General features: G+C 30.8%; 4 protein-coding genes across 8 annotated transcripts; 3 read left to right on the top strand and 1 right to left on the bottom strand.

Annotated features, from left to right (window-relative positions):
• Positions 1-295: 295 nt before the first annotated feature.
• On the bottom strand, positions 296-4,315 carry LOC100160435 (eukaryotic translation initiation factor 3, subunit M-like). 2 transcript variants are annotated; one of them, XM_008188228.3, is made up of 6 exons: positions 4,076-4,315; positions 2,619-2,896; positions 2,333-2,551; positions 2,001-2,266; positions 666-809; positions 296-590 (listed from the first exon to the last, which is right to left on the bottom strand). In XM_008188228.3, exons 1-6 carry the CDS (start codon positions 4,118-4,120, stop codon positions 394-396), a joined length of 1,149 nt encoding a protein of 382 aa, XP_008186450.1. In that variant the 5' UTR covers positions 4,121-4,315; the 3' UTR covers positions 296-393.
• Positions 4,316-4,614: 299 nt separating this feature from the next.
• Positions 4,615-9,130, top strand: LOC100169320 (probable protein phosphatase 2C T23F11.1). The gene is made up of 7 exons (XM_008188235.3): positions 4,615-5,054; positions 5,315-5,518; positions 6,591-6,688; positions 6,748-6,855; positions 6,929-7,154; positions 7,910-8,001; positions 8,255-9,130. The coding sequence occupies exons 2-7, from the start codon at positions 5,332-5,334 to the stop codon at positions 8,513-8,515; spliced, it is 972 nt and encodes a 323-aa protein (XP_008186457.1). The 5' UTR covers positions 4,615-5,054; positions 5,315-5,331; the 3' UTR covers positions 8,516-9,130.
• Positions 9,131-11,400: 2,270 nt separating this feature from the next.
• Positions 11,401-18,633, top strand: LOC100159083 (regulator of telomere elongation helicase 1 homolog). 2 transcript variants are annotated; one of them, XM_029486914.1, is made up of 16 exons: positions 11,401-11,512; positions 12,244-12,392; positions 12,471-12,660; positions 13,916-14,346; positions 14,433-14,546; positions 14,665-14,877; positions 14,958-15,149; positions 15,292-15,404; positions 16,380-16,521; positions 16,585-16,649; positions 16,879-17,041; positions 17,101-17,352; positions 17,428-17,667; positions 17,744-18,136; positions 18,235-18,385; positions 18,487-18,633. In XM_029486914.1, exons 2-16 carry the CDS (start codon positions 12,291-12,293, stop codon positions 18,564-18,566), a joined length of 2,841 nt encoding a protein of 946 aa, XP_029342774.1. In that variant the 5' UTR covers positions 11,401-11,512; positions 12,244-12,290; the 3' UTR covers positions 18,567-18,633. The 2 variants fall into 2 exon arrangements, with proteins under 2 accessions (XP_029342774.1, XP_001948918.2); XM_001948883.5 differs by lacking the exon at positions 11,401-11,512 and having other exon boundaries at positions 11,975-12,392.
• A 2,910-nt stretch (positions 18,634-21,543) lies between these two features.
• LOC100144902 (ribosomal protein S28e-like) lies at positions 21,544-23,890 on the top strand. 3 transcript variants are annotated; one of them, XM_008188227.3, is made up of 3 exons: positions 21,544-21,703; positions 21,807-22,027; positions 23,745-23,890. In XM_008188227.3, the coding sequence occupies exon 2, from the start codon at positions 21,817-21,819 to the stop codon at positions 22,012-22,014; it is 198 nt and encodes a 65-aa protein (XP_008186449.1). In that variant the 5' UTR covers positions 21,544-21,703; positions 21,807-21,816; the 3' UTR covers positions 22,015-22,027; positions 23,745-23,890.
• Positions 23,891-24,259: the final 369 nt, after the last annotated feature.

The following is a 24,259-nucleotide window of genomic DNA, read 5'->3' on the forward strand; positions in this document are numbered from 1 at the left end:
ATGAATTTAATTTGAGTACAAATTTTTCTTTACATTTTCAGATAAAATTAGTTTCATTTGATCCCCCCTAAATGTTTGGCCCATTATTTTATTAATACTTTTTTATTATTATTATTATTATTATTATTATTAGATAATCTTTTCAAATATTTAACTATCTAAGTTTAAAATTTTATTTTTGTGATAAAATTATATTACTTCATATCATTGGTGTATAATTAATCATAAAGGAAATTTTTATTACTATAATTTATTATATTACTATGTGTATTGTATTGTGACTGAAACACAAATATTTTCAATGGTTTTTACTAAGTAAACTTTCTTTATTCCAAAAAAATGTTTTAATAAATATGTCAATTTAATTGACATGGCCTTTACACATGTATTTTTTTACATTGCTGTTTGAGAATTCGACACAACAGTTTTCATTCCTTCTTCGATAACACTTAGACAAGATCTCCAACTGAAGAACGAGTTCCTCAACATTTGCCAACGCTGTTTGCTGAATGTTCTGTACATTGTGCTTGAAATGTTCACTTTTTTTGCTGCCTGATCCATACGGCCACGAACAAATTTTGTACCAAAAACTACAAAAATAAAATTAACAACTTAAACTTAAAAATATATTAGTTAATAATGAAAATTAATTCAGGTCATCTTACGTTCAAGTAAAAATGGTTCCACTTGTTCAGCGGTTATTTGAACTTGTTGCTGTATTGTATCAAATGTTATGATGCTAGAGTCTTCAGCCAAACTCATAACTGTCAAAAGTTTCATCTTGTGTATATTTGCTTGATGATCTAATGCTAAAAATATATATGAATGATATATTGTATATTTAATGTTGCAAGTTTATTTTTTTAAATTTAAAAACCAAGATGAATATGTTAGGGATGGGCAAACTATTTTTAACATTAATAGTTTAATTAAATAGTAAATACATATTAATCTTTCAAAGTATTACATTAATATATACTTGGTATAAAATAAAAATAATCTTTACGATGAAATGAAAGGTAATCATTGGATTAGGTAGTATACTATTATTGTCACCATTCTTAAACTTGGTAACAGACAATTATTAGTTTCCAGAAAAAAAAAACTGAGAACACGGTTGATTAGCCCGTCATAAATTGATCATAATTTTTCTCAGCGATACATAATTCAAAAATAATTTAAATACTACAAATTACTCCAGCCCAAGAGAGAAGTACACCATTTTCCCTCATTTTGTGCACTCAGTAGGGTACTGCGGCGTGTGTGATTTGACAACTTGGACACATTTTGGTTGCAGTCTAGTTGTGATCTCCCATGAGCCAGAGTAAAGTTTAAAAATTCAATGATAAATACATCAAAATAAGTTAAGTTATAACAAAGCCAAAAAAAATTTAATATTTAAGAAGTACTATCAGTGTAGAATATATACTATAGAATCATGATAAACTACTTCAAGACAGTTTGCTAAAAAAACTATCTATTATAAATTTTAACCTATTTACTCTTCAAATACCCAAATATTGTTTTTGTTGGTGACACTATGTGAAACACAGAATCAGAAAATGTATTCTCAGTATTTTGCGGCGATTATCTTATTTTAAATCGTTTAATGTATTATAAATAAATAATATAATAAACCAATCTGTCTGAAAGCATTTGGCCAATTGCTTGCATACAATGTTTTCTTTCAGAGACCAATTGTCCTATACCCTGTGTATTTCCCTATTTAACTTAAGAAGTAACTCAGACAGACCAGTTTTGTCCGGCAATATCCATTTGTCATTTCCACCGATTCAACCATATACGCCTGTTGTGTTGTAAGTTAAAGCACATGCGAACTAGTTAGCCTTCCAGGTTACTTCTTATGTTATATAAAGTATACAGTAAAATATGTTTACTTTTCTTTTTAAATAATTTATCTTAGTCTTGATTAAAGAAAAATGTAGTACAAGTTTGCCCATTAGTGATGTAAAATAATATTATATAAGATAATGTAATACCTAAAGATTTGATTAAATCCTTGTGACCTTTGTAGAAATCTAAATAGTTGGTAAGATTTCCGGAGACAAATATAACCAAAAGCTCGTGCAAGGGTGAGTTTTGTAGAGATATAACAGGAGTCAAACTCAACAATGGTTCGAATAAGAAAGTCTTAGGGTCAGCAATAGCTGAGACTATACACCTCTTTGCATCATCTTTAGCCTGTTTACCATCATCAGCTGTGTAGTTGCGGAGAAGTTCAATCATAACTTCTGCAGCCAATTCACTAAAAAAAAAAAAAAGGATAGATATTAGATATACAGTAAACAAATAGCCAATAAGGAAGTCTGACCTGTGTCCATTTTCAATCAGTGCACTGTGCAACTGTCTTAGGAGAGACTGCTTTTGTTTTTTGGAATGACTGATGGAAAGAAGCGATTTATTTAAGCTATCTATTCCTCCATATACCAACAAGAGCTGCTTGTTTCGTTTGGCCACATCTATTATGTCTGAATACAGCTGAAAACGTGCTGGTAATTTTGGGTCGACTGTGCCATGCAATAGCCATAAACTGAAATATAAAATAAAAATATGAAAATAAAAAAATCTATTTAAGCATATTATGTGATCACACTTACGTCTTAAGTATGGTATTGCTAAAACGTTCTTCTTCATACTTAGAAAGTTTCTGACTGAATGCAGTAACAAGGTTACTCTCCACATCCATAGTACCAATTCCAATAATCACTGATACAATAGAACATAAAAAGCTTTCAATATCAGCATCTGACAAGTCAGTCTTTAGACAAGCATCACATTTAGATATGATTTCTTTCATATCTTCTTCAATGTTATCTGTCGCCTTCTCTTGTAAAGTAGCACCAATACTGCGCAAATATGACCTTAATTCTAAAGCCTGTGAACAAAATAGCATATTACATTATGAGTATCAATATTTTTATTTCAATTGATTTAAATAAATGAAGAATCAATTCAAAGAAGTGAATAAACCTAGAAAAATCATACTCAATAGGCTAATAATAATATATTCTTAATCAAGCTAAATTAAAGGTATAGAATCTTACATATGTACCTAAATATGTTGTTCTACATATACTCAATTTGTATCTACACACATTAAGAGTATGAGCTGAAAGAAATTGTTTATGAAAAGCTTGACAAAAGCAATATATAAATTTAGCAAGACTATACACAATTTGTTATTCATGGGGCATGGAATGGTTACCAAGAATTGTATTACCTAATTGATAAATTATTCTGCTTATTTAAGTATAAAACTAACAGTTATTATTGTTTAGTACTAATACCTAACAACTGTATTTTTTAACAGCTTAATTAATTTTAAATTTCTACAAGGTATTTTATTATAATAGGTATATGTTTCTATTTTTGAGGTAACTTTTACAAAAACATCAAAAACTTAAATACCTGATACTTTCAATTATCTATATACAAATATAAATTCTTGAATCTGGCTTAAAAATAACTGGACCGAGATAATCTATAAATAAAAATAAGAAATTGACTGTTGCTAAGCATTTGAACAATTATTATAATAAAGTTTAAATTTTCTAAAATTTGTTTTCATAAATCATGCTCGGTCGGGAATGTCTGGCGGCTAACGAAGAAATTCTGGTGCAACACAAAAATTATGATAAACACCATAAGAAAATATCTACTGACAAAGAGACCAATCGTTGAAAGTAATATAAAAGTATACATTATACGATATTAAGCCATAATGACTATGGCTGTCTGATATTGTCGATACACTTCCGACAGTAGTTGTAGCTCAGAATAGAATAATGTAGCCAGTTGTAGGCAGTGTTCATCTGGTCTGTCGTGTTTGCTTTTTAAGCCAACCCTGACGAGATTTAAACGATCACGGGTAGGCAATTTATACGAAACCAAGCATTCCAAACTACAGAAGGTCTGGCCAGGCGTATTACGTGTGTGAAGGTAGTCTATTCGTTTTAGTTTTACAATATTCTTTTCGACGGATCACTGAATATTAAGTACCTGCGAGTAATGCCGATTATCGTTGTAACTATTTACTTATTATCGTTTAGCTTACCTGTTCTTCGCGTGACAGTTCGATAAACGTCGGAGGACCTGCCATCGTGTGTAGGGCGTAAACAGTAAAAACAAATTTATATTTTGTTACGTTGGAATGGTCGCGGGTACTCGGACGACGGACAGTAGACGACGTCGGTGGTGGTGCGATGTGTAGAACTGTTGTGTTTTGATCGCGATTCGCGAAACGAAATCCGTTTCCTAACCTCAATGCTCCGGCGGCGGTCGAAAGGAGATATTCTATAGATGGATACTTGACAACTTTGAATAATCTGATAATTTTAGATTATTGTTATCAAAACGGACCGTGCGCGGTGTCCCCCCCACTACCACCGACAGCAACATAGAATATTAAAATATTGTTCCTCGTTTTACGTCGTTTGTGCGTATGATCATTATCGAAACACCGCGTTTGATTCCGTATCGATTAATCCGATCCGAAATCCAGAGATAAATCAGTAATCACTACGCAGATCGTCGGGGGAACGAGTGAAGAGTGAACTTGGGAAGTCGAATTTTGTTATTCAGACCGTTTCTCGTACAGGTCTGCGCCGTTCGCGGCATTATCGTATACCGCGCAACCGCGTTCTCAACTTCCATCCATACGTTTTCTTGTATTGTAAAGTTGTATTATTATCTGAATGACTGAACGAGTAAATAAAATAAAAATAAAAAAAAAAGCAAAAAACTACATTGTAATTTCGATGAAACAATATCCGATATCGTCGCTCATCACCGTTTGCAGTACAGCACGATAATATCGTCTTCACGTCTTTCCATCATCGTCGTCAATCGTCATCATCTTCGTCGTCGTAGTCTCTGTGCGCGGTCCGGCGCAGGTTTTCTCAGGGTCCGCTAGGAAACGAAATCGAACGACCATCATAAAACATATTATATCCGATTCCGATGATATGCGTCATGAAATGGAAGACTAGACGCACAATTTGTCGTTTTTGTTGAATTGTAAATTTAAAAAAAATGTAAGTAGGTCATTTTTAGACCGGTTGTCGAACAGATTTCACCCCACTACCTGATCCCTTGGGTGAAGTAGTGTGGGAAAGTCAAAAGTAAATTAATCCCCAAACCGTCGTTCCACTGCTCGACGGCACGTCCAACTCGACGACTGTCGTCAGGTACCATAATTATATTATGTTGCATGAGTGACAATGTCGGTTTTCTTCTACCTGATTCTAACGTGATGCAACTACGTAGGATTATACACATTTTAATTATTTTACAGTTCATCAGAGTTTTACTATGGGTCAGACATTATCAGAACCAGTGACTACAAAGCACACGGAAAGCTGTCAGAACCAGTTTCTTAAGGTTGGCTCCAGCTCTATGCAAGGATGGAGAATCAACATGGAAGATTCCCACACTCATATCCTGGCACTTCCTGATGATCCGAGTGCTGCATTTTTTGGAGTATATGATGGTCATGGCGGTAATAATTATTTTAAGAGAATATCAACTACAAATTTAACAGTCGGTCGTATGTCAAAAATACAGTTACACCAGTTTTTGATTAAAAATACACTGATGCACATTATAATGAATCTAGGAAAAAAAATTCAATAATTAATAAATATAGTAGGTATATAATAATAGTTTTATAACTCATAAAATTAGAAACAATCATATTTTAAATGTAAGTTCAACTTTGTAAAAAGAAATATCTAGTTTACTTATGGAATACAGTCAATAACTTATACATTAAAAACAGTTTAATCACCATTTTTTCTTATATTAGGTCTTTTCTTATAACTTTCAAATGTTAAAAAATCTAATACATAATTATTTTGTCTGCTTGTATTTGTATTCATTTATTTTCCACCATACTAGTTTGTCCTAATATTTTTTGTAACTCAAATCTCAAGCGTATCATGCTAATTTTTTTTGTCCACAGATGTTTCAATTTTAATTTTCCTTATTACTTTTCAGTGAATTGGATGCTTATGTCCACATAGCTTTGCAGACCAATTATTCCACCCTTCAATCATTATTTGTTCACTAACTTCCTGCTAATCCCCTTAATGTGGCTGTATGTACACTCCATAAGGTGTTACAGTTATTTAATGCCAAGGGAAAAATCACAGACAAATTACCAAAAACCGCTAAAACTAATTCTTTAGTTACTTTAAACACTTTGTTAATTACCATAGAAACGAATAAAAATAAAAATAATGATTTTAGTTATTTTGTTGTAATTTATAATATTAGTTCAGGTTATATTAATTCAACTTATACATACTATAATAAATAATAACAATATAAAATATCCAGACTGACAAACAGTCTCCACTCAAAATTAATTTTCGTATACAATGATATTATATCATTGAATTAAAATTTAATACAATCCATTATACAGTGACTTACTTGCAACTTACTGTACAGCAGAACGACATTCACTTACCCTCTTTTTTATTTTATAAAACTAATAAACTATGTCTTGATCAAAATTATGTCCATTTAAAGTTTATTTATTTTATTGTTAATACTATATTTGAATTTAGGTGCAAGGATAGCACAATATGCTGGCAAGCATTTACATAAATTTATTACCAAGAGACCAGAGTATGAAGAGAATAAAATTAGTGATGCCTTACAACTGGTAATACTGCTTTAAATATTTCAAAATAGCATTTATAGTGTCATGTAATTCCCTTCTAGGGTTTCATGGACATGGACACTGCTATGGCTGAAGATGAACTTTTAAAAGATGAGCTTGCTGGATCAACTGCTGTAGTTGTTTTATTAAAAGATAAAAAAATGTATTGTGTAAGGAAATATATTTTATGTTTAATTTTATATGATTTCCATTATTCTAATTTACATTTTTCTTAAAATCTAGGCAAACGTTGGAGATTCAAGAGCTATTGCATCAGTAAGTGGTGTAGTTGAACCATTATCATATGACCACAAACCAAACAATGAGTTAGAAACCAAAAGAATTGAAGCAGCTGGTGGTTGGGTCATGTTTAACAGGGTGAATGGCAACTTAGCTCTATCCAGAGCTCTAGGAGATTATATTTTCAAAAAAAATGACCAAAAAAAATTAGATGAACAAATTGTTATTGGTAAGTCTGATTTACAAAATACCATTAACCTTGGTAACGTTCATAGGTAAAAGTATATGCCAACAGTTATATTTTATCTACCCATATCAGAGTGCATGGCAGTGTCACTAAACTCTTTAACAAAGTTCCGAACAATCCCTATAGTGCTTCTAGCCTTGTAAAAAAACCAAGACCTGCTATGCTGAAGCTAGCAAAAAATTAATGATATCCAACATAGCCCAAAGTTATCTAACCGTGTAAAAGGGCCAAGTCCCAGACATCACACAAAAAAAGTGTTAAAATAAAATTATAATTTTAAATAAATATAATATTATATCATATTTTCCAAATAAAATATAATTAATAAAAAAATGTTTGGATTTTTGTCTTCAATCAAAATTGGACATTATAAAAAAAAAAAAACCAGTAATTTATTTGAGTAAAGCAGTAAGCGGAAAAAAAAACTAGGGAATAATAACCATGAAAATAAAATAATAATTTGAAAACCTAAAAAAAATACCATGATAAAAATTAGATATATTAAATTAAATCATGTTAAACACTTCCAAGTTAATTTAAATAATTTTTTTTTGTCAAAGCCAATAATATGTACTGATAAGATTAGTGAGCCAATGTAAATGGATCTATCTATACATTAAATAATAATAATTTGAAAAAGGTTCATTAATAATTTATGTAGTATAAAATATTTAATTAAATAAAATGTTTTATCTCTAAATAAATATACGGTATATTTAATGAAATTTAATTTCTAGCCTGGCCTGATATTGAAGTTAAGCCAGTTACAAAGGACTTAGAATTCATTGTCTTAGCGTGTGATGGAATTTGGGACGTAATGACTAATGAAGTAAGATATATTTTAAATAAATATTTATAATGCTATACTCAATGATAATACACATAATGATTGTAAAATAAGATATTATATTATTTTTATCATACTTTGATTTGAATCTAATTCTGATATTTCTTCATCTACTTTATGACAAATTTAAATAAAAAATAAACTAAGTATTAAGTGTAATATTTTATAATCTTACACTATATTATCATAATATTAAATACTATGCACAAATTATAAATATTATTTTTTTTTTCAGGAAGTTGTTGAGTTTGTGCGTTTCCGTGTCAGCAATGGCATGGAGCCTGAGGATATATGTGAAGACTTAATGACACGGTGTCTAGCACCTAATGGTCAAATGGGAGGTCTTGGGTGTGACAATATGACAGTTGTTATAGTTTGTTTCCTAGGAGAAGGACGTACTTGGAAAGAATTACAAGTACAGTGTTCTAAACCTTCAGCTGCAGAATCAAACAGCCCAAATAGCTCCCCAACATCAAGTCCCAAAACCAAGCACTAGTATTTTCTTGAGCATTGTTTTATTTATATTTTATTTTACTTTGGTTCTCACACATCATTTGTTTTCTGGCAATAAAATTAATATTAATAATAATAATAATAATAATAATAATAATTGTGTACATAATAGCACTGGGATAATATTTTAAATTGTTTGTGTCATAATATTATATTTTACCTAACATTTTTTTCCTTTTTATAATTGTCTCTTGTAGATAAAAAGTAATATAATTGCCCTATATAAATCCCAAGTCATTTTTGTATTTATATAAGTTTTTTTTATATATATATAATATGCTATGATATACTAATGTCTAATACATAATTGGAACACTAATGATGTAAATAACATTTTCATGTAACACACTAGTCCATCCAGTACTTTAGAGGATGATGTTAATATTTAGAGCATGAGTTAAAAATGAAACAAAATTATACATAAATATTTTAATACGAAACATAGTGCGTTAAATGTTATGTAATTTTAAACAAAATATTTGTACAATCAGACGTTTAGTTTTTAGCACCCAAAGGACTGGCCGTATTATAATTTTTGTGAATGAATATTAATAAAAATAATAGTACAACTTGTATTTGTTAAAATGATTGAGTAATATCAATTAATATTATATTTTTAATAGTTTTAAGAGTTATATAACTTAAAAAAAACATGTCATTATAGTTAACTACTAGTATTTGAAATAAAAATATGGTTTCCTAGATTGATAGTATGTTAAACCAATGTCTCATATCCATATTCCACGAACACGTCGACAAATTAAAAATATGGATCATTAAAATAAAAAGAACATTACCTGAGCACGCCTCTGCACTGGGATACGGCGAAAGTTCCTTGTGGGCCAATCGTCATGTTTTAACTGGACCTGTAAAGGTGCAGGATTAAAAATTATTTGATTATAGTAAACTGCGTGTACCTATTTGCATTGTTTGTTGCCGTATTATGATTTTGGATGCATTATAAATAGTACCTATCGGTACCTACTTGAATTAATTATTTATATTTATTTCAAACTAAAATTTGTTTTAATATTTTTTTTGTGTATTTACTTAAATTTTAGTACCTTATATTGTTATATTCAGTGGCAGATTTAACAGTCGTTTAGGCAAATGCCAACGGAGCAACCTTCTAAATTGTGCGCTGAGGCCCACCTAAATTATAAAGTTGTTTTTTTTTTTTAATTTTAACCAAAAAAAAAATATATTTTAAAATGGAATATAATTTACCATTCTTTTAATAATAAAATAATTTAAATATTTAGGAATACTTCAAAAGTAGAAAAGATTGAAGTAAATACTTATATACCTAAATAAATCTAAGTTAGGTATTCTACATTCTACCCACTACCATTGATCACAAAATAAGATTATTTATAATTATAAATTAATATATTATATAATATAATAATTCATCATTGCATGAAAAAAAAACAATAATTTTGTAAGTATAATAACAATCTTTTTAATACTTAATCAGCAGCGTAAATCATGATTTATTGGAAACCTTTTTCGCGATAAATTCGCAACAGGTACATATAAATATTGTAAAATGTGGTAAACAGGGCTGTGAATTTAATGCGTTTGCACTATGTTTTTCATATTATTATGTTTATACATTTAACGGGTTAGGACATTATTTCTTACAACTGCTATACAATTGCTATAACTATAACTATAAACTATAAAGTATTGATTGAAATTTAAAATAAGTTTTATATTATTATTAAATTAAGTATAAAATTATAAATAGATTGCCTCCACACCACCAATTCACTCGCCAACCTAGCCGACCGGTCCGTCACCCACAGATACATACACACACATCATTATTGTTTTTGTGAATTATAATATAAATATAAAAATATAAAATAGTAATTTTATCATCGACTTTTGTGTATATATAGCAGCTTGCCAGCTTCTAAAATTGTGTGTAATACGAAGTTTAAAAGTGTGTAACTCAAATTTAAGTTTCCTAAAATAGCATTATTTAGTTTTAAGGAAAACGTAAAAATACTATCAATGTTTCATTATTTCTCAATTCAATAACAATGAGATACTATTGAATTAATAACAGATATTGAGATATCGTTGTGTTGACAGTTGACAAAAATGTAAGTACCTATTTTAGATTCTGAGAGGTATGGTATGGAATTTTTGATTAGTTAATAGTTTCTGATAAAATCTTAGTATAGATCTTAGACCTATAAACTATACGTCTTAAGGACAAACTACAATGGTTACGCAGGTTAAATTGACATAGATAACAATACTTACAAAATAAATTAAGTATCACTATAATTTTCTTTGTAATTTTGTTTTCTATTTAATTTTTATTACCTACATAATATAATATGTACTATTGTTAACTGCCGATTGGCGTAAAATATATATAAATAAAAATAAATAAAATAAAATACAATTATTTATGTATAGTTATGGACAATAAATATATTAAGTACAAGTACCTATTTATAATTTTTAAAATCACGTTAACTCATGACTCATATGGATTACTAGGTACCTACTTTTAGGTAGGTACAAAAGTGTAGAGATGATATTTATTTATAAAATTACTGAATAAACAAATTTTGACTTTACGAAAACACTTAAAATGTAAGATGTAAATGAAAAACCTATTTTGTGACTTTTGGCCTTGAAGATAATTATTAATAGTGTAGTTTCTTTGGGGAAATCTATAAAATGTTGATCAATAAAACCAGATTCCAACGTGATGCAACTACGCAGGGTTATACACATTTTAATTGTTTTACAGTTCATCAGAGTTTTACTATGTGTCAGACATTATCAGAACCAGTCACTACAAAGCACACGGAAAGCTATCAGAACCTGCAGTTTTTAAAGGTTGGCTCCAGCTCTATGCAAGGATGGAGAATCAACATGGAAGACTCCCACACTCAAATCCTGGAACTTCCTGATGATCCAAGTGCCGCATTTTTTAGAGTATATGATGGTCATGGCGGTAATAATTATTTTAAGAGAATATCAACTACAAATTTAGCAGTCGGTCGTATGTCAAAATGACAGTTGCACCGGTTTTTGATTAAAAATACGCTGATGCACATTATAATGAATCTAGGAAAAAAAGTCAATAATTAATCAATATAGTAGGTATATAATCATAGTTTTATAACTCATAAAATTAGAAACAATCATATTTTAAATGTACGTTCAACTTTGTAAAAAGAAATATCTAGTTTACTTATGGAATACAGTCAATAACTTATACATTAAAAAACAATTTAATCACCCTTTTTTCTTATATTAGGTCTTTTCTTATAACTTGGCTTGTACCGTACAACCCATGAGACATGACTAAAATATATAACTATAATATCTATTTAGTATTTAAATCGTGATCATGGTACAACCACAGAATAGATGAAATTTCATCTATTCTGTGGTACAACCTTAATAGATAACAAGGAAACATGGATTCTGTATTATCACATAATATCATTATCGATGAAAATCCCGCGCTTTTATGGCACAACAATTTATTTTATAATAATAATAATTGTACTTTCAATTTTGAATAACTCAACCATAGTTTATAAATGATAACGTTTCGAGTTTATTATAATAGCATAACAAAATAGAAATATTATTTTGTCATGTATAATAGATGATTTATCTTTGCATAATGTATATTTTAAGATTTTCGTAAATGTATTGTCGAGTTTTTTCCGGTAGGTACAAGCACAATCTATGAAACATTAAATCATAGGTACGAGTAGAAAATGACGTCATTTGAATGCAGAGGAGTGCTGGTCGACTTTCCCTACGAACCATACGAAGTTCAGAAACGATACATCGAAAAGGTTCTGGAATGTTTGCAAAATGTAAGCAGCCATAAACGTGCAACGTAATTATTTTTTTCTACTGGATCGGTGTGTGTACATTGGGTTTTACATTTTCAGGGGCACAATGGTGTGCTGGAATCACCCACCGGGACGGGAAAAACGCTGTCATTGTTATGTTCGTCGTTAGCCTGGCTGTTGGCCAAAAAAGCAGCGATTCAAGCCAATCGAATGTGTCCGACAGAAAGTAATTTAACTATTTCAATCAATACAGCAGCTGGTGTTGACAAGAATCCAAACAGTGCTTGGAGTAAGCTTACACATTTTTTAGTTTTGGTATTTTAGATTCTGAGTGATGCAGTTAATGTATTGGTTTTAATCCACATTTCCTCGACTGGTGCACTTGCCAAATTATTGGTCACTGAAGTTCCTTCCGAATGATTGTTGATAAGTGTAACATGTGTCAAAAGAAAGCCACCATACTAATGATTATTCTTAAGTACTTGACAAATATATCAGTTGATGGAACACTTTATATACTGACTACTTGCCCATTTGATTATTATTAAATAGTTGGCAAGTACACCAGTTGTGCAAGACTGGCTTTATAATGTACCTATGTGTGTGTATGTAAGTAATTTTTAAATATATTTTGAATCTGTCATGGCTGGAGAAGTACATTTGCTGTAATTCTCAACTCAGAGAGTGATTTCTGGTTGCAAATTGAACTAGGTAGTTAGTAACACTTATTTGAACCCTTCAAAATAATCTAGAAAACTAAAAAAAAAATAAACCTAACAAATTAATAATTTAATTTATGTGATTGTTTAAGCAAAAATAAGTTTCACTTACCATAATATTACCTATTGATTGAAAAATATTTTACTAATATTACTTAATTAGGTAATATAAATAAATTATAAAATACCCTTAGAAATAGAGGCTGACAACTTTTCTGCTCAGAATCGCTTTTTTATGTAATGACTTATCAATTATCATTGAATTGAAATTGAACACATCCATAACAGTGACTTACTCCATGACAAGGTATACTTGAAACCTAAAATATGAAAGAGCAACTTCCCCAATTTTTCAATTTAAATAACTATATTTTACCTTTCGGGGCGCTGTCAAAATGTCCAATATCAACCGCATTCAAAGATGTCTCTAATCACACCCTTCACTCTGATCTAAAAATACCATTTGTCTTTGAACTAGCTAAAACTCACTATAAACGTTTCAATAGCCGCCTAGCCCACCATAAGAATCTCTTAATCTCCAATCTATCATCTGCTTCTATCCCAGGTTACTCAATTAAAAGACTTAAAACTTAAAAGACAGTTGTGTCGTGACCTGCTAGCCTAACTATAAAGTCTTACTCATGTTGTAGTACCTCTGCTGGGAGGCCTCGATAGTTTGTCTAATCTGCCTTTTTATTTTTATTTATTTTAACCTATAAACCATCAATAGTTCTTGCTGTTCTTTTTTTTTTTTGTAATAGATTGAATAAAAAACATGAATCAAAAAAAAAAAATAATAATATTTTATCATCTACTTTTTTATAGATGGAGTGATTCGACCACCCCGTATAATTTACGGCTCACGAACTCACACTCAGCTGAATCAAGTGATGAAAGAACTTCGTCGGACTAATTACAAACACATGAAAGTCGGTATAATTGGTTCAAGAGATCAGTTGTGTATTCATCCAGAAGTTACAAAAGAAGCCACTTCTTCAGTTAAAATTGCATTATGTCGTGCTAAAGTTAGCACTCGAACATGCCAATTTTATAATAACGTTGAACTTAAATCAAAAGATGCATTTGTAGAAAACGGGATAGCGGACATAGAAGATTTAGTAAACAAAGGGAAAAAATTTAACTGTTGTCCATATTATGGGTCTAGAGAACTACAAAAAGATGTGGACATACTATTCACTCCATATAATTACATTATTGATCCAAGGACAAGAAAAGCCCAAGACATCCAATTTAGTGTTGGTATTCATTCAATTTTATTTATTAATGATTATTAATATTATGTTATAGAATTAACAATAGTTAATAGTGGTCATTATATTAGGATGATGTTATCATTCTTGATGAAGGACATAATGTCGAAAAGATGTGTGAAGAATCCTGTTCTGTAGATATAAGTAGCACTGACATAGCTCTTTGCATTGATGCTGTGACTGATGTAAGTTAAATTTTTAATTTATAAATAACTAATAAGTTAAATTATTATAGCTGATGATTAATGAATTGTGAAGAAAAGTTATCAGATAATATTATAATATCTTATATAATCCTCTTAGATTATGAAACAATTGTATGATGAAAAAAATACAGAATTTTCTACTGAACCAATACAGTTGAAGCCAAGAGAATTTTCCGATGATGATATATGTGTGTTAAAAGCATTATTTTTAGAAATAGAAAAAGTAATTGATGGTATTGAGCTTACGAACAGTACAAATGATAAGAAAATGGAAGGATCTTATATATTTAAACTGCTCCAAGGCGCGGATGTTAGTATTTATAATATTTATATTTATACAAAAGTTACCACTATTGATAACTAAATTTGGATCTAATCCTTTTTTTTTAGATTACACCTTCAAATATGTCTAAATTTATTAGCTTTTTAAGTTCTGTTACATTATATATGTCATCGTCCAATAGCAATGCTCCTCATCAAGCTAAAGAAGCATGTTTGTACAAATTTCAGCAATTTTTAGAATGTGTTTTGCAAAGTTTAGGAACTAACGGAGACCCTAAGAATACAGACAAATATTTTAGAGTAAGAAGTTAATTGTTTACATTTGTCTTTATTATTCTTTGCTTAGTTATTGATTAGTTTTAAATAATATATATTTAATATATCTAGAATATTGTTTACAGAGTAATTGTTATACTGTAATGATTTAAATATTTATTTTTAGACATACATACAGTTAGAGCAGAGTAAATATAAACCAAAGAATGATTCAATTAAATTAAAAGAATTTAAAAAAGGAAAAACTTTAAATTTTTGGTGCTTCAGTCCCGGATTTGGGTATGCATTTTCTTGTTTAGTATATTGTCAAGTGCAGGGTCTTTATATTGTGTGAATCAAATAGTAGGGTTTGCATAAGTACATTGCATAATCCCTAATCCCTTATTTTTTTTTAATCAATTTGAATGATTATAACAGTAGTATTTATGCAACCAGAGCCGACTTTAGATATGGGCTAGCGTGGTCCCCTGCCTGGGCCTCACATTAGAAAAAATTATATTCTAAAGGCCTTGCATTAAAAAGTTGCTCCAGTCTTTGCTCCACCTTAAATCCAGCTCTGTATGTAACATACCACATATTATTATAGAAACATTATTAATTTGTGATTATTTTTATTTTTACCCACATTTTGAAAAAATGTAATGATTTAAATTTCTTTTTTTGTTTTTATTGTTATTCCTATGTTGATTGTACGAAAAAACATCGAACAATCAATTCATTCATTTTTATTAAAATAAATAATATATTATTTTAACCTAACAGAATATAGTTAGAGAATGTTGACTATTTAGTGACAAAATTAGAATAAAATGCATTTGAAAATTATTTTGAGTAAAGCTCAATTAAAACCTTAGTTTCTGAGATCTATTCAAAATTTTTTGTAGGAACATCTTTTTATTATAAATTGTTTTAGTATACTTTTCTATTTCTGCTGTATAGCATTATTTTTTAAGAGTATGCTGCCTGATGATACATGTTATATCTCTTATTATCTCCTCAACGACGGACACATCTAACCATATCATTAAAGTCAATATCAAAAACGTTTTCTAAATAAATAAATAAATTGAACAATTATACAACTTGTAGCTTAATTCTCCTTGTTATTTAAATGTGGCTGTGAGTCATAGTGTAATTAATTTTATGCAATATGGTTTTTTATGATAAATTCAATAAGGACCTCTGTACAAAAATATACTTTCTTTTAATAGTTATTTGCATAATTTCTGGATAATTAACAGTTGACTTCCATAGGATGAGAGACTTATTGGATCGAAATGTCCGTTGTATAATACTTACAAGTGGTACATTGTCTCCTTTAGCTGCAACCATTTCTGAAATAGGAATTCCTGTTAAAGTACAATTACAAAATGCACATGTCATCAAAAATAGTCAGGTTTGTTAAACTATGATTATTTATTTAATTATACATGATTAAATATTTGTTTATTAATTTAAGGTCTGTGTATCAGTCATAAAATCTGGACCAAGTAACAAACCACTTATATGCAACTACACTAGCCGGTAAATAAATGTCTATAAATCATCTAAAGTTAGTTTATTGGAGTGACCATATTAATCTTTTAAATTGTATTTAATATTTTAATTTGCTTAAAAAAGAATCTAGTTATATGGATTCCAAAATGTATTTTGACCTACACAGTGAATTGTGTCTAATAATAATATAATAGAATAAAGCACAAATGTATATTATAATAAAAATAATACAATTATACTTTTTTTTTTGTTTTAGGAATAATTCTGATTTTCTTACAAGTTTGGGTCAAACTTTAGTAAATTTTTCTCGTATTATACCTGGAGGTACTTTGGTTTTTTTCCCTTCATATCCATTTTTAGACCAGTGTGTTAATCATTGGCAGGGTTGCAATATTTGGGCATCAATCACTAAGAATAAAGTAATATAAATATATAATATTTACAAAAAAGTATTGTGATAAATATTGTTTTATTTTAGTCTATATTTGTTGAACCAAAAAATAAGGACGTGTTGAACAGCGTAATTGAAGAATATTATAAAGCCATTCAAGAAAACAAAGGTGCTATATTGTTAGCCGTTTATAGAGGAAAAGTGTCTGAAGGTCTTGACTTTTCTGATTGGAAAGCTAGAGCTGTGATTATATTAGGACTACCATATCCTCCTTACCAAGATCCACGGGTTGTGATGAAAAGAGAATATTTGGATGAAATGAGAAAAGAAAATTCACAGGTAAAAATTAAAAATAATTTTTTTATTATTTATTTAATATTTACTGTGTTATATTTGCTTCTGTTGTGGCTTTAGTGTTTATCTGGTCAAGAATGGTACAAATTGGAAGCTATTAAGGCTGTGAATCAAGCAATGGGGCGAGTGATAAGACATATTGGCGATTGGGGTTCTATTATATTTTGTGATGAACGTTATGCAAGTTTTAATATTAAATCACAGCTCTCTGCTTGGTTACAACCTCATATAAAAATATATGATCAGTTTTCAATAGCCTACAGAGAAAACATGAAATTTTTCAAAGAAACTGGGGCAATAGTAATTAATTATTTACATAATTCTGAAATAAAATATTTAACTATGGAAGAATTGTAATTTGTGATTAATGTTTTAGATGCCTTCTGCTGTCTTATTTTCAAATGCTTCATTCGACGAGCCAGCTCAAGCTACTGTATTGAGATCAATTGAAACAGTTAAAAGAAAAGTATTGGAAGATGGCACAATTAAACTTTATGAAGGTTACTGTAGTAAAAATGAAAACAAAATAGAAAAAACAAATACGCTTATCAGCTCTAGTAGCTCTAATAGCATTTTAGAGTCTGTTGATAACTTTGAAGAGCATACAATAATCAACACCATACTTGAAAGTCAGCCTTTAAAAATTGATGTAACATCTGATTTAAAACCTTTGGCTAAAAAGCGCAAATTAAAGATAATTCCCAATAAAATTGAGTATCCCAAAACAATAGAGGACTCAAAAAGTAAAATCCTTAGTTTTATGAATAATGTAAGTGTTCATCTTTAGCTCAAACTTCTGCTTAATCAAAATGTTAGTTGAATTTATATATTATATAATTTTGTCATTTTTTATTTGTATTAATGTAGGTACGGACTGTACTAAATGAAGAAAATACATACACAAATTTTGTCAGAATCGTTAGAAAATATATTACAGAAAAAAATGTTATTGAATTAATTGAAAGTCTAGACAAGTTATTTCCAAAAAAGTCTCAAGAGATTATAAGTGTATTACTAGGTAAACAACATTGTATTCATAAATCTGAAAATTAGTTTCAAAATAGCTGCTTAAAAATTAATAATGATTGATCTTAATATTGCTGAATTCAAATGTTTCAGATTTAAAAAAGTTTTTGAATAATGAACCAAATAATCAATTATTATCAGAATATTTTGATCGATTATCACCTGATGTGTAAATAATTAAACCAAATCATTATTTTATTAATTGCACTTAATTAATTTTTGTGATACATTAAACCTATACAAATATTAATGTTTTGTTATTTTGTAGTTTATTTTCATTTACATTAAAGAATAAAGAATAAAGTATACGTTATTTATTTATTTACTAATATTCTAATTTTTGTTGGTACTTATGTTTTATAAGTTAATGGTACAAAATTATTATTTTGTCAAGATATATGAGTTCACGAGTCTTACTATTTTCGAAAAATATTAATTTATAATATACTATAAAGTATAATGTCATTTTAGACTTAAGTACAACTTCTTCCGAGAGGCTGAACGTAAGGGGCCCGTGCCAGTGGAAGCGAAGGCTCCTCTCCTCGGTGGTCGAGAGCCAGCTGTTGTACGCGGCTCCGGTGTGGGCCACCCAAGTGTCCAAAATTGCAAGGACCACGGCCAATCTGATTCTGCCCCAGAGGGAAGCCGCCCTGAGGGTAATACGGGCCTACTGATCCGTCCCTGCTGCTGGCGCGCATGCCACCGGTGGATCTAGTGGCACTAGAAAGGATGAGGATCAGAGACCGGCTAGCCGCAGCCTTGGACCCCGGGACAGTCCGCCCGTCGAAAGCGGCCTTCAAGCGCGAGGAGAGACGGGCGACCCTCACGCTCTGGCAGACAAGATGGGAAAGCAGCAGGAAAGGCGAATGGACTCGCCGCGCGATACCCAACGTCAAGAGGTTGATGGAGAGAACTGTTGTGGGGTTGCCCTCGTCGTACATCACCCAGGTGATGACGAACCACGGCTGCTTTCAGTATTACCTGGCGTGGAGGGACAGAGCCCCAAGCGCCGCGTGCAACCACTGCGCAGGGAACTCGGACACTGCAGAACACACACTGTTCGCGTGCGAACACTGGACCGGGCATCGCGCGGAACTTGAATCCCGGCTCGGCCACCAGCCGACCGCCGCTGACCTCCCCGAAATACTGTGCGGGCCGGACTTCGACGTCCTCCCGGCGGACCCCGAGGAGAGAGCCGCCCTCCTGGCTGAGGCCGACGAAAGACTACGCCTGTTCTACAGGATGGTCGAGTCCATAATGAGCCTCAAAGAGGAAGAAGAGAGAGCTCGACAGGCGCTAGAACGAGGACGACTAATGATGACCTGAACGAGACTCCAGACCGACGGGCCGCAGCGCCAGGCCGCGAAGCCCGGCGGGCTTACAACCGAGAAGACCGTCCAGTACGAGACTTCAACATAGATAATAAAGAATAGATCTTTATTATCTATGGACTTCAAGGCCGGCGGGCTAAGTGCCGGGCTGCGAAGACAGATATCACCAGCTCAAGACCACGTCTTAAGTAACTTATTTCTCTGGAATGTTAGCTCCCCGAGTAACACTCCCTCTCAGCCGCATACTATACTAGCAATCGCTAAGGAAGGGCTGTCAGGTCGTGGGAGCGCGTCTCAGGGCGCAGTTGTTGTACAACTAACTATTTTGTTTTGATGTGCAATAAATGATGGTGGCCGGAGGAGAAGCAATGTGAGCAACCGTTCCTTCTCCGGCTCTCGACTAAACCGGAAAAAAAAAAAACTTCCAAAAGTACAGTTGAATAAAAAGCATAATATTATATTAGTTCATTGATGTTAAGCGTCTATTAAATAACAAAATATGATTAGGTATTTTATTATGTTTAGACACACCAGGATTTCTCTTGGTATAACTTGAAGAGTCTAATATGTCTATACTTTAATCCTTTTCAGTTTTCGTAGATGATAAAGTAATGAAAATAAATAGTACTTAACAGTTAACATATAACATATTCTATTATATTGTATGTAAGTAACAAATTGTTTTTCTAGTTTCTACCTTAGATCATAAATCATAATATTATACTATATAGGTAGTATGATAATAAATATTAAATAATTTAGTAATATAATCTAACGTTTCTATTTTCTACCATGACTAGATAAATGGTCATACTAAATGGTTTCTACTTAACAATTTATTAAACAATTTATAAACGACTTGAAGTATTTTTTCAGTATCTACCACTAGCCCAGACAAATAGACAACTGACAAATATTGTTTATGACAATACGGGACAAACAATGGTAATAGTAGACGACATAGCCCCCTAAAAATACTCTTATGCACTATATTTGTACATTACAATCCTATAGATATATAGAGCACGTTTATAAACGGTTCAGGGGGCGTTCATGTATCGCGATTTTTGATACTAGTTGTCTCGTTTTGTCATGATACAGTGACATGTAACATAGGGTCCAAGTGTTGCTCAGGCAACACCTTAAATATAGGTGGGTAGGTATTGATAGAAGAAAAATACGAAATTTTATAGGCCGGTATAACAGTATTATGAGGGGTAGGTCACCTAAAATTATTTGAGCAACACCAATTTTTTTTATGATACACGCCACTGTCATAATATATATAGTATTTGGCTTAAACCACGGACTAAGATTTATCCGATTATAAATCACAGTTGTAGAAAATCGATACTACAGCTGCTGTTTTATAACTAGTATAGTATTTAAAGCATGAAGCCTAGAATAAGAAGACCAAACTCGTACACTCGTTCTGCCACCCTCGTGAAAAAACGTACTGAAAATTGAAATGGCAAAATGAGTTGCACGATTAAACGGCCTACAGCGTACACTAGGGTTGCTACTTTAATCCGCGTAATATAGGAATTATTCATGTTTTTTGGAAAGTATATGCATTATTTTGAACCATGACCCTCTAGTCCCTCTTGATTTTATACCTTGTACGATTAGGTATTAATAATTGTAATGTGCATAATATAATATAATATGACGTGTACCTATATTTTACATGTTTCTGTGGTAAACACAATATATTATTACGACTATTTTGTTTCAAATCAAGCAGTTTGCTGCATTATAATTTTTCTCATGGAGTAAAGAGTTAGTTTGGTTGGTTGGCCAATCTGAGCTTGTACCATAGCGGTATAGCCTAACATTTTGTGATTACATTTTCGGACGCCACGCTCTTTTTCAGTCTTACCCACGTTCCTGAATCTTGCACCAGTTGCACCTAAAGATTTCGGCTTACGGGTTTTACTCGAATTCTTCGTTCGCGTTTTTGTGTCTTCTGCCTAACACAAGTAAGTACGTTTGATTTAAACTTGAACGCCGAGTGATTAAGTGTTGAATAAAAATGTATGGTTATTGAAAAAAAAAAAAAAATAATGTATAAAACACTTCCAGGACAGGAACCATGGACAAACCAGTAGTGTTATCTCGCGTATTGAAGGTTTTGGGGCGTACCGGTTCCCAGGGCCAATGTACCCAAGTCAAAGTTGAATTCATCGGCGAACAAAACCGTCAGATCATCAGGAACGTCAAAGGACCCGTGCGCGAGGGTGACATTCTCACGCTGCTCGAGTCCGAGAGAGAAGCTAGAAGGCTTCGATAGGATTATCCTGTAGGTATAGGGTCATGTACGGTTTTTGTAATTTTAGTGGGGTACTGTGTTAGGCCTTTAAGCGATCGTATTAAATATGGTCGTGTTATTCAGTGCATATAACTTACACACTGCGTAGCAGTTATATTAAAAAACGTTTGCGGTCCTTCAGTAGCCACATACTAAACCTACAATATTTAATAACTACCTAATTAAATTATTTTATGGTGGCGCGGTCCATACACTTATCTGCGTAATTTGGCGTACGTACATATCGGCCTGTGTTGTTAGCTCCCAGGATTTTTAACTACAAATCCTTGCCACACATAGAAACGTGTTTCAACCAACCGTTTCCTCCCTCTATAAATAGTTATGATTGAAATAATTGGAATAAATAATTTAGTTAACTATTTGACATGTATATGTCTTATGGCTGGGGGTCATTCTGTTAATTTGTGTGACACCGAGAATGTTACCATGACGTCATTAGCGTTTAATGTAATGTGTGTGCGAGGACCGGTTCCCGAAAATTAGCGATTATACAAACGTTATCGGAATCACGGTGGCGTATGATCTATTAGTAACATTAGGACATTAGGTATAGTCCGTTGTATAATAAATGTATTGACGATTAAAATAACTCATTATAAATTATATAAATATAACTAATATTGGATAATATTGTTCAACGATGTCATAGAAACGTGTGTCGTGATAGACAATTTTTATTTATAATTTTCAAAAAATTTTACACTTTTTAAAATAACGAGTGTTTGATAAAAGAATCACCTAGTATACATATACCGATGTATCTGTATGTAGTGTAGATACTCTTAGTTTTTTTTTTTTTTTTTATCAAATTCTGTATGATAACTGCTTATTTAAAAAAGCTTATATTTGAATATTCAAGGACTATGTAACTAAAAAAAATTTCAATCTAGAACAATTTTGGCAGTCTATAAAATGTTCTAAAATTGTTTCCTTGTTTGAATATAAGTCGCAAAACACAAGTGACTTCATAAAATCACACTAAACAATGGGTCATACCTATAATATATGTATGATACTTATTTACCTTGTACCTTCCATTAACATAATTATTTAATGTAAAAATTATAAAAGTATATTTCTTAAATGATTGAGTATTTCTTCAAATTTTTGTATTATTTCCACAGTATTAATAATTACCTTAATGTAGTTTATAGGTACTTAGTGATTTAAAGTTTAAACTCATACTGATACTAATCTGGATATTATATTTATTATTTTAAATACTTTTACTTAAAAATTTAAATAATTTAATTGAATCTGAACAATTTTTGAGTTTTAATTATTCTTATATGTAATTTTAAAGTTTGTATTTTATCCGCATTTTATTGAATAATAATAATAATATTATCAAAACTCAACAATTGTTTTGAATTATTTAATTGGCTACTGAATATTAATGCCTACAAATTGTTTTAAACAAACAATAAGAATAGGTATATATTTAAAATTGGCCACAGGGTCATTAGCGTTTATGGTACTATTTAATTAAACAATTATACCTATTTCATTACTTTTAAATCTTGAATAAAGCAATTTTGTTGCTAGTTAGTAGTTTCCTTAGTGTTTTTATATAGTTTTACATATACATGAGTATATACAATATATACATAAATACATTTTTGCGTTAATTAACATTTAAATTACTGTTAAAATGTATCTAGATTTATTTTACAATTGATTTTTATTTCCAGATTTATCCAATTCTGTTGAATTGTTCTTGCTGGTGGATACTGTTGCTGTTGCTGTTGTTGCTGTTGTGAGTGTACGTCTACATGAATTGTTCACCATTCTTATAATGTAAACTGCATTATTAATAAAGCGTATACTACAAACAATAGAAAGGCATTATTATTATTATTATTATTATTTATTAATCTTGAATATAAAGAAACTAACGATTAGAACTTACAAATGCCTTGATCTTAAAGAAATTTAAGTTCAAATTTGAATAGTATGAGATAGATTCAATTGGTAGCAGATCCTACCTCAGGAGAGCTACAACCAAACAGATACATAATTTCACAATATTTAATTATACAAGTAATTACATAAATTAAAAAAAATTAAGTAATTATATTAAAATCTATATTAATGTATTTTGAAGTTGATTTTGATATAAATTAAAATTAAATAATAGCTCCATAATATATCTAATTTTGATGGCTGAATGTGCTTGATTGGAAATTGTTATTTACAACTTGTACCA

Source organism: Acyrthosiphon pisum, chromosome A1 (assembly GCF_005508785.2).
Source record: "Acyrthosiphon pisum isolate AL4f chromosome A1, pea_aphid_22Mar2018_4r6ur, whole genome shotgun sequence".
NCBI lineage: Eukaryota > Metazoa > Arthropoda > Insecta > Hemiptera > Aphididae > Acyrthosiphon > Acyrthosiphon pisum.

What these genes read in the sequence shown, in the direction of transcription:
- LOC100160435 (XM_008188228.3), bottom strand. Translation starts at nt 4,120, where the DNA reads ATGGCAGGTCCTCCGACGTTTATCGAACTGTCACGCGAAGAACAG. An exon ending in CTGATTGAAAATGGACACAG is followed by an intron (nt 2,267 to 2,332) that starts GTCAGACTTCCT and finishes TTTTTTTTTTAG; the next exon opens with TGAATTGGCTGCAGAAGTTA. An exon ending in GGAACCATTTTTACTTGAAC is followed by an intron (nt 591 to 665) that starts GTAAGATGACCT and finishes TTATTTTTGTAG; the next exon opens with TTTTTGGTACAAAATTTGTT.
- LOC100169320 (XM_008188235.3), top strand. Translation starts at nt 5,332, where the DNA reads ATGGGTCAGACATTATCAGAACCAGTGACTACAAAGCACACGGAAAGC. An exon ending in AGATGAACAAATTGTTATTG is followed by an intron (nt 7,155 to 7,909) that starts GTAAGTCTGATT and finishes TTTAATTTCTAG; the next exon opens with CCTGGCCTGATATTGAAGTT. An exon ending in GGGACGTAATGACTAATGAA is followed by an intron (nt 8,002 to 8,254) that starts GTAAGATATATT and finishes TTTTTTTTTCAG; the next exon opens with GAAGTTGTTGAGTTTGTGCG.
- LOC100159083 (XM_029486914.1), top strand. Translation starts at nt 12,291, where the DNA reads ATGACGTCATTTGAATGCAGAGGAGTGCTGGTCGACTTTCCCTACGAA. An exon ending in TTCTGGAATGTTTGCAAAAT is followed by an intron (nt 12,393 to 12,470) that starts GTAAGCAGCCAT and finishes TTACATTTTCAG; the next exon opens with GGGCACAATGGTGTGCTGGA. An exon ending in GAATCCAAACAGTGCTTGGA is followed by an intron (nt 12,661 to 13,915) that starts GTAAGCTTACAC and finishes ACTTTTTTATAG; the next exon opens with ATGGAGTGATTCGACCACCC.
- LOC100144902 (XM_008188227.3), top strand. Translation starts at nt 21,817, where the DNA reads ATGGACAAACCAGTAGTGTTATCTCGCGTATTGAAGGTTTTGGGGCGT.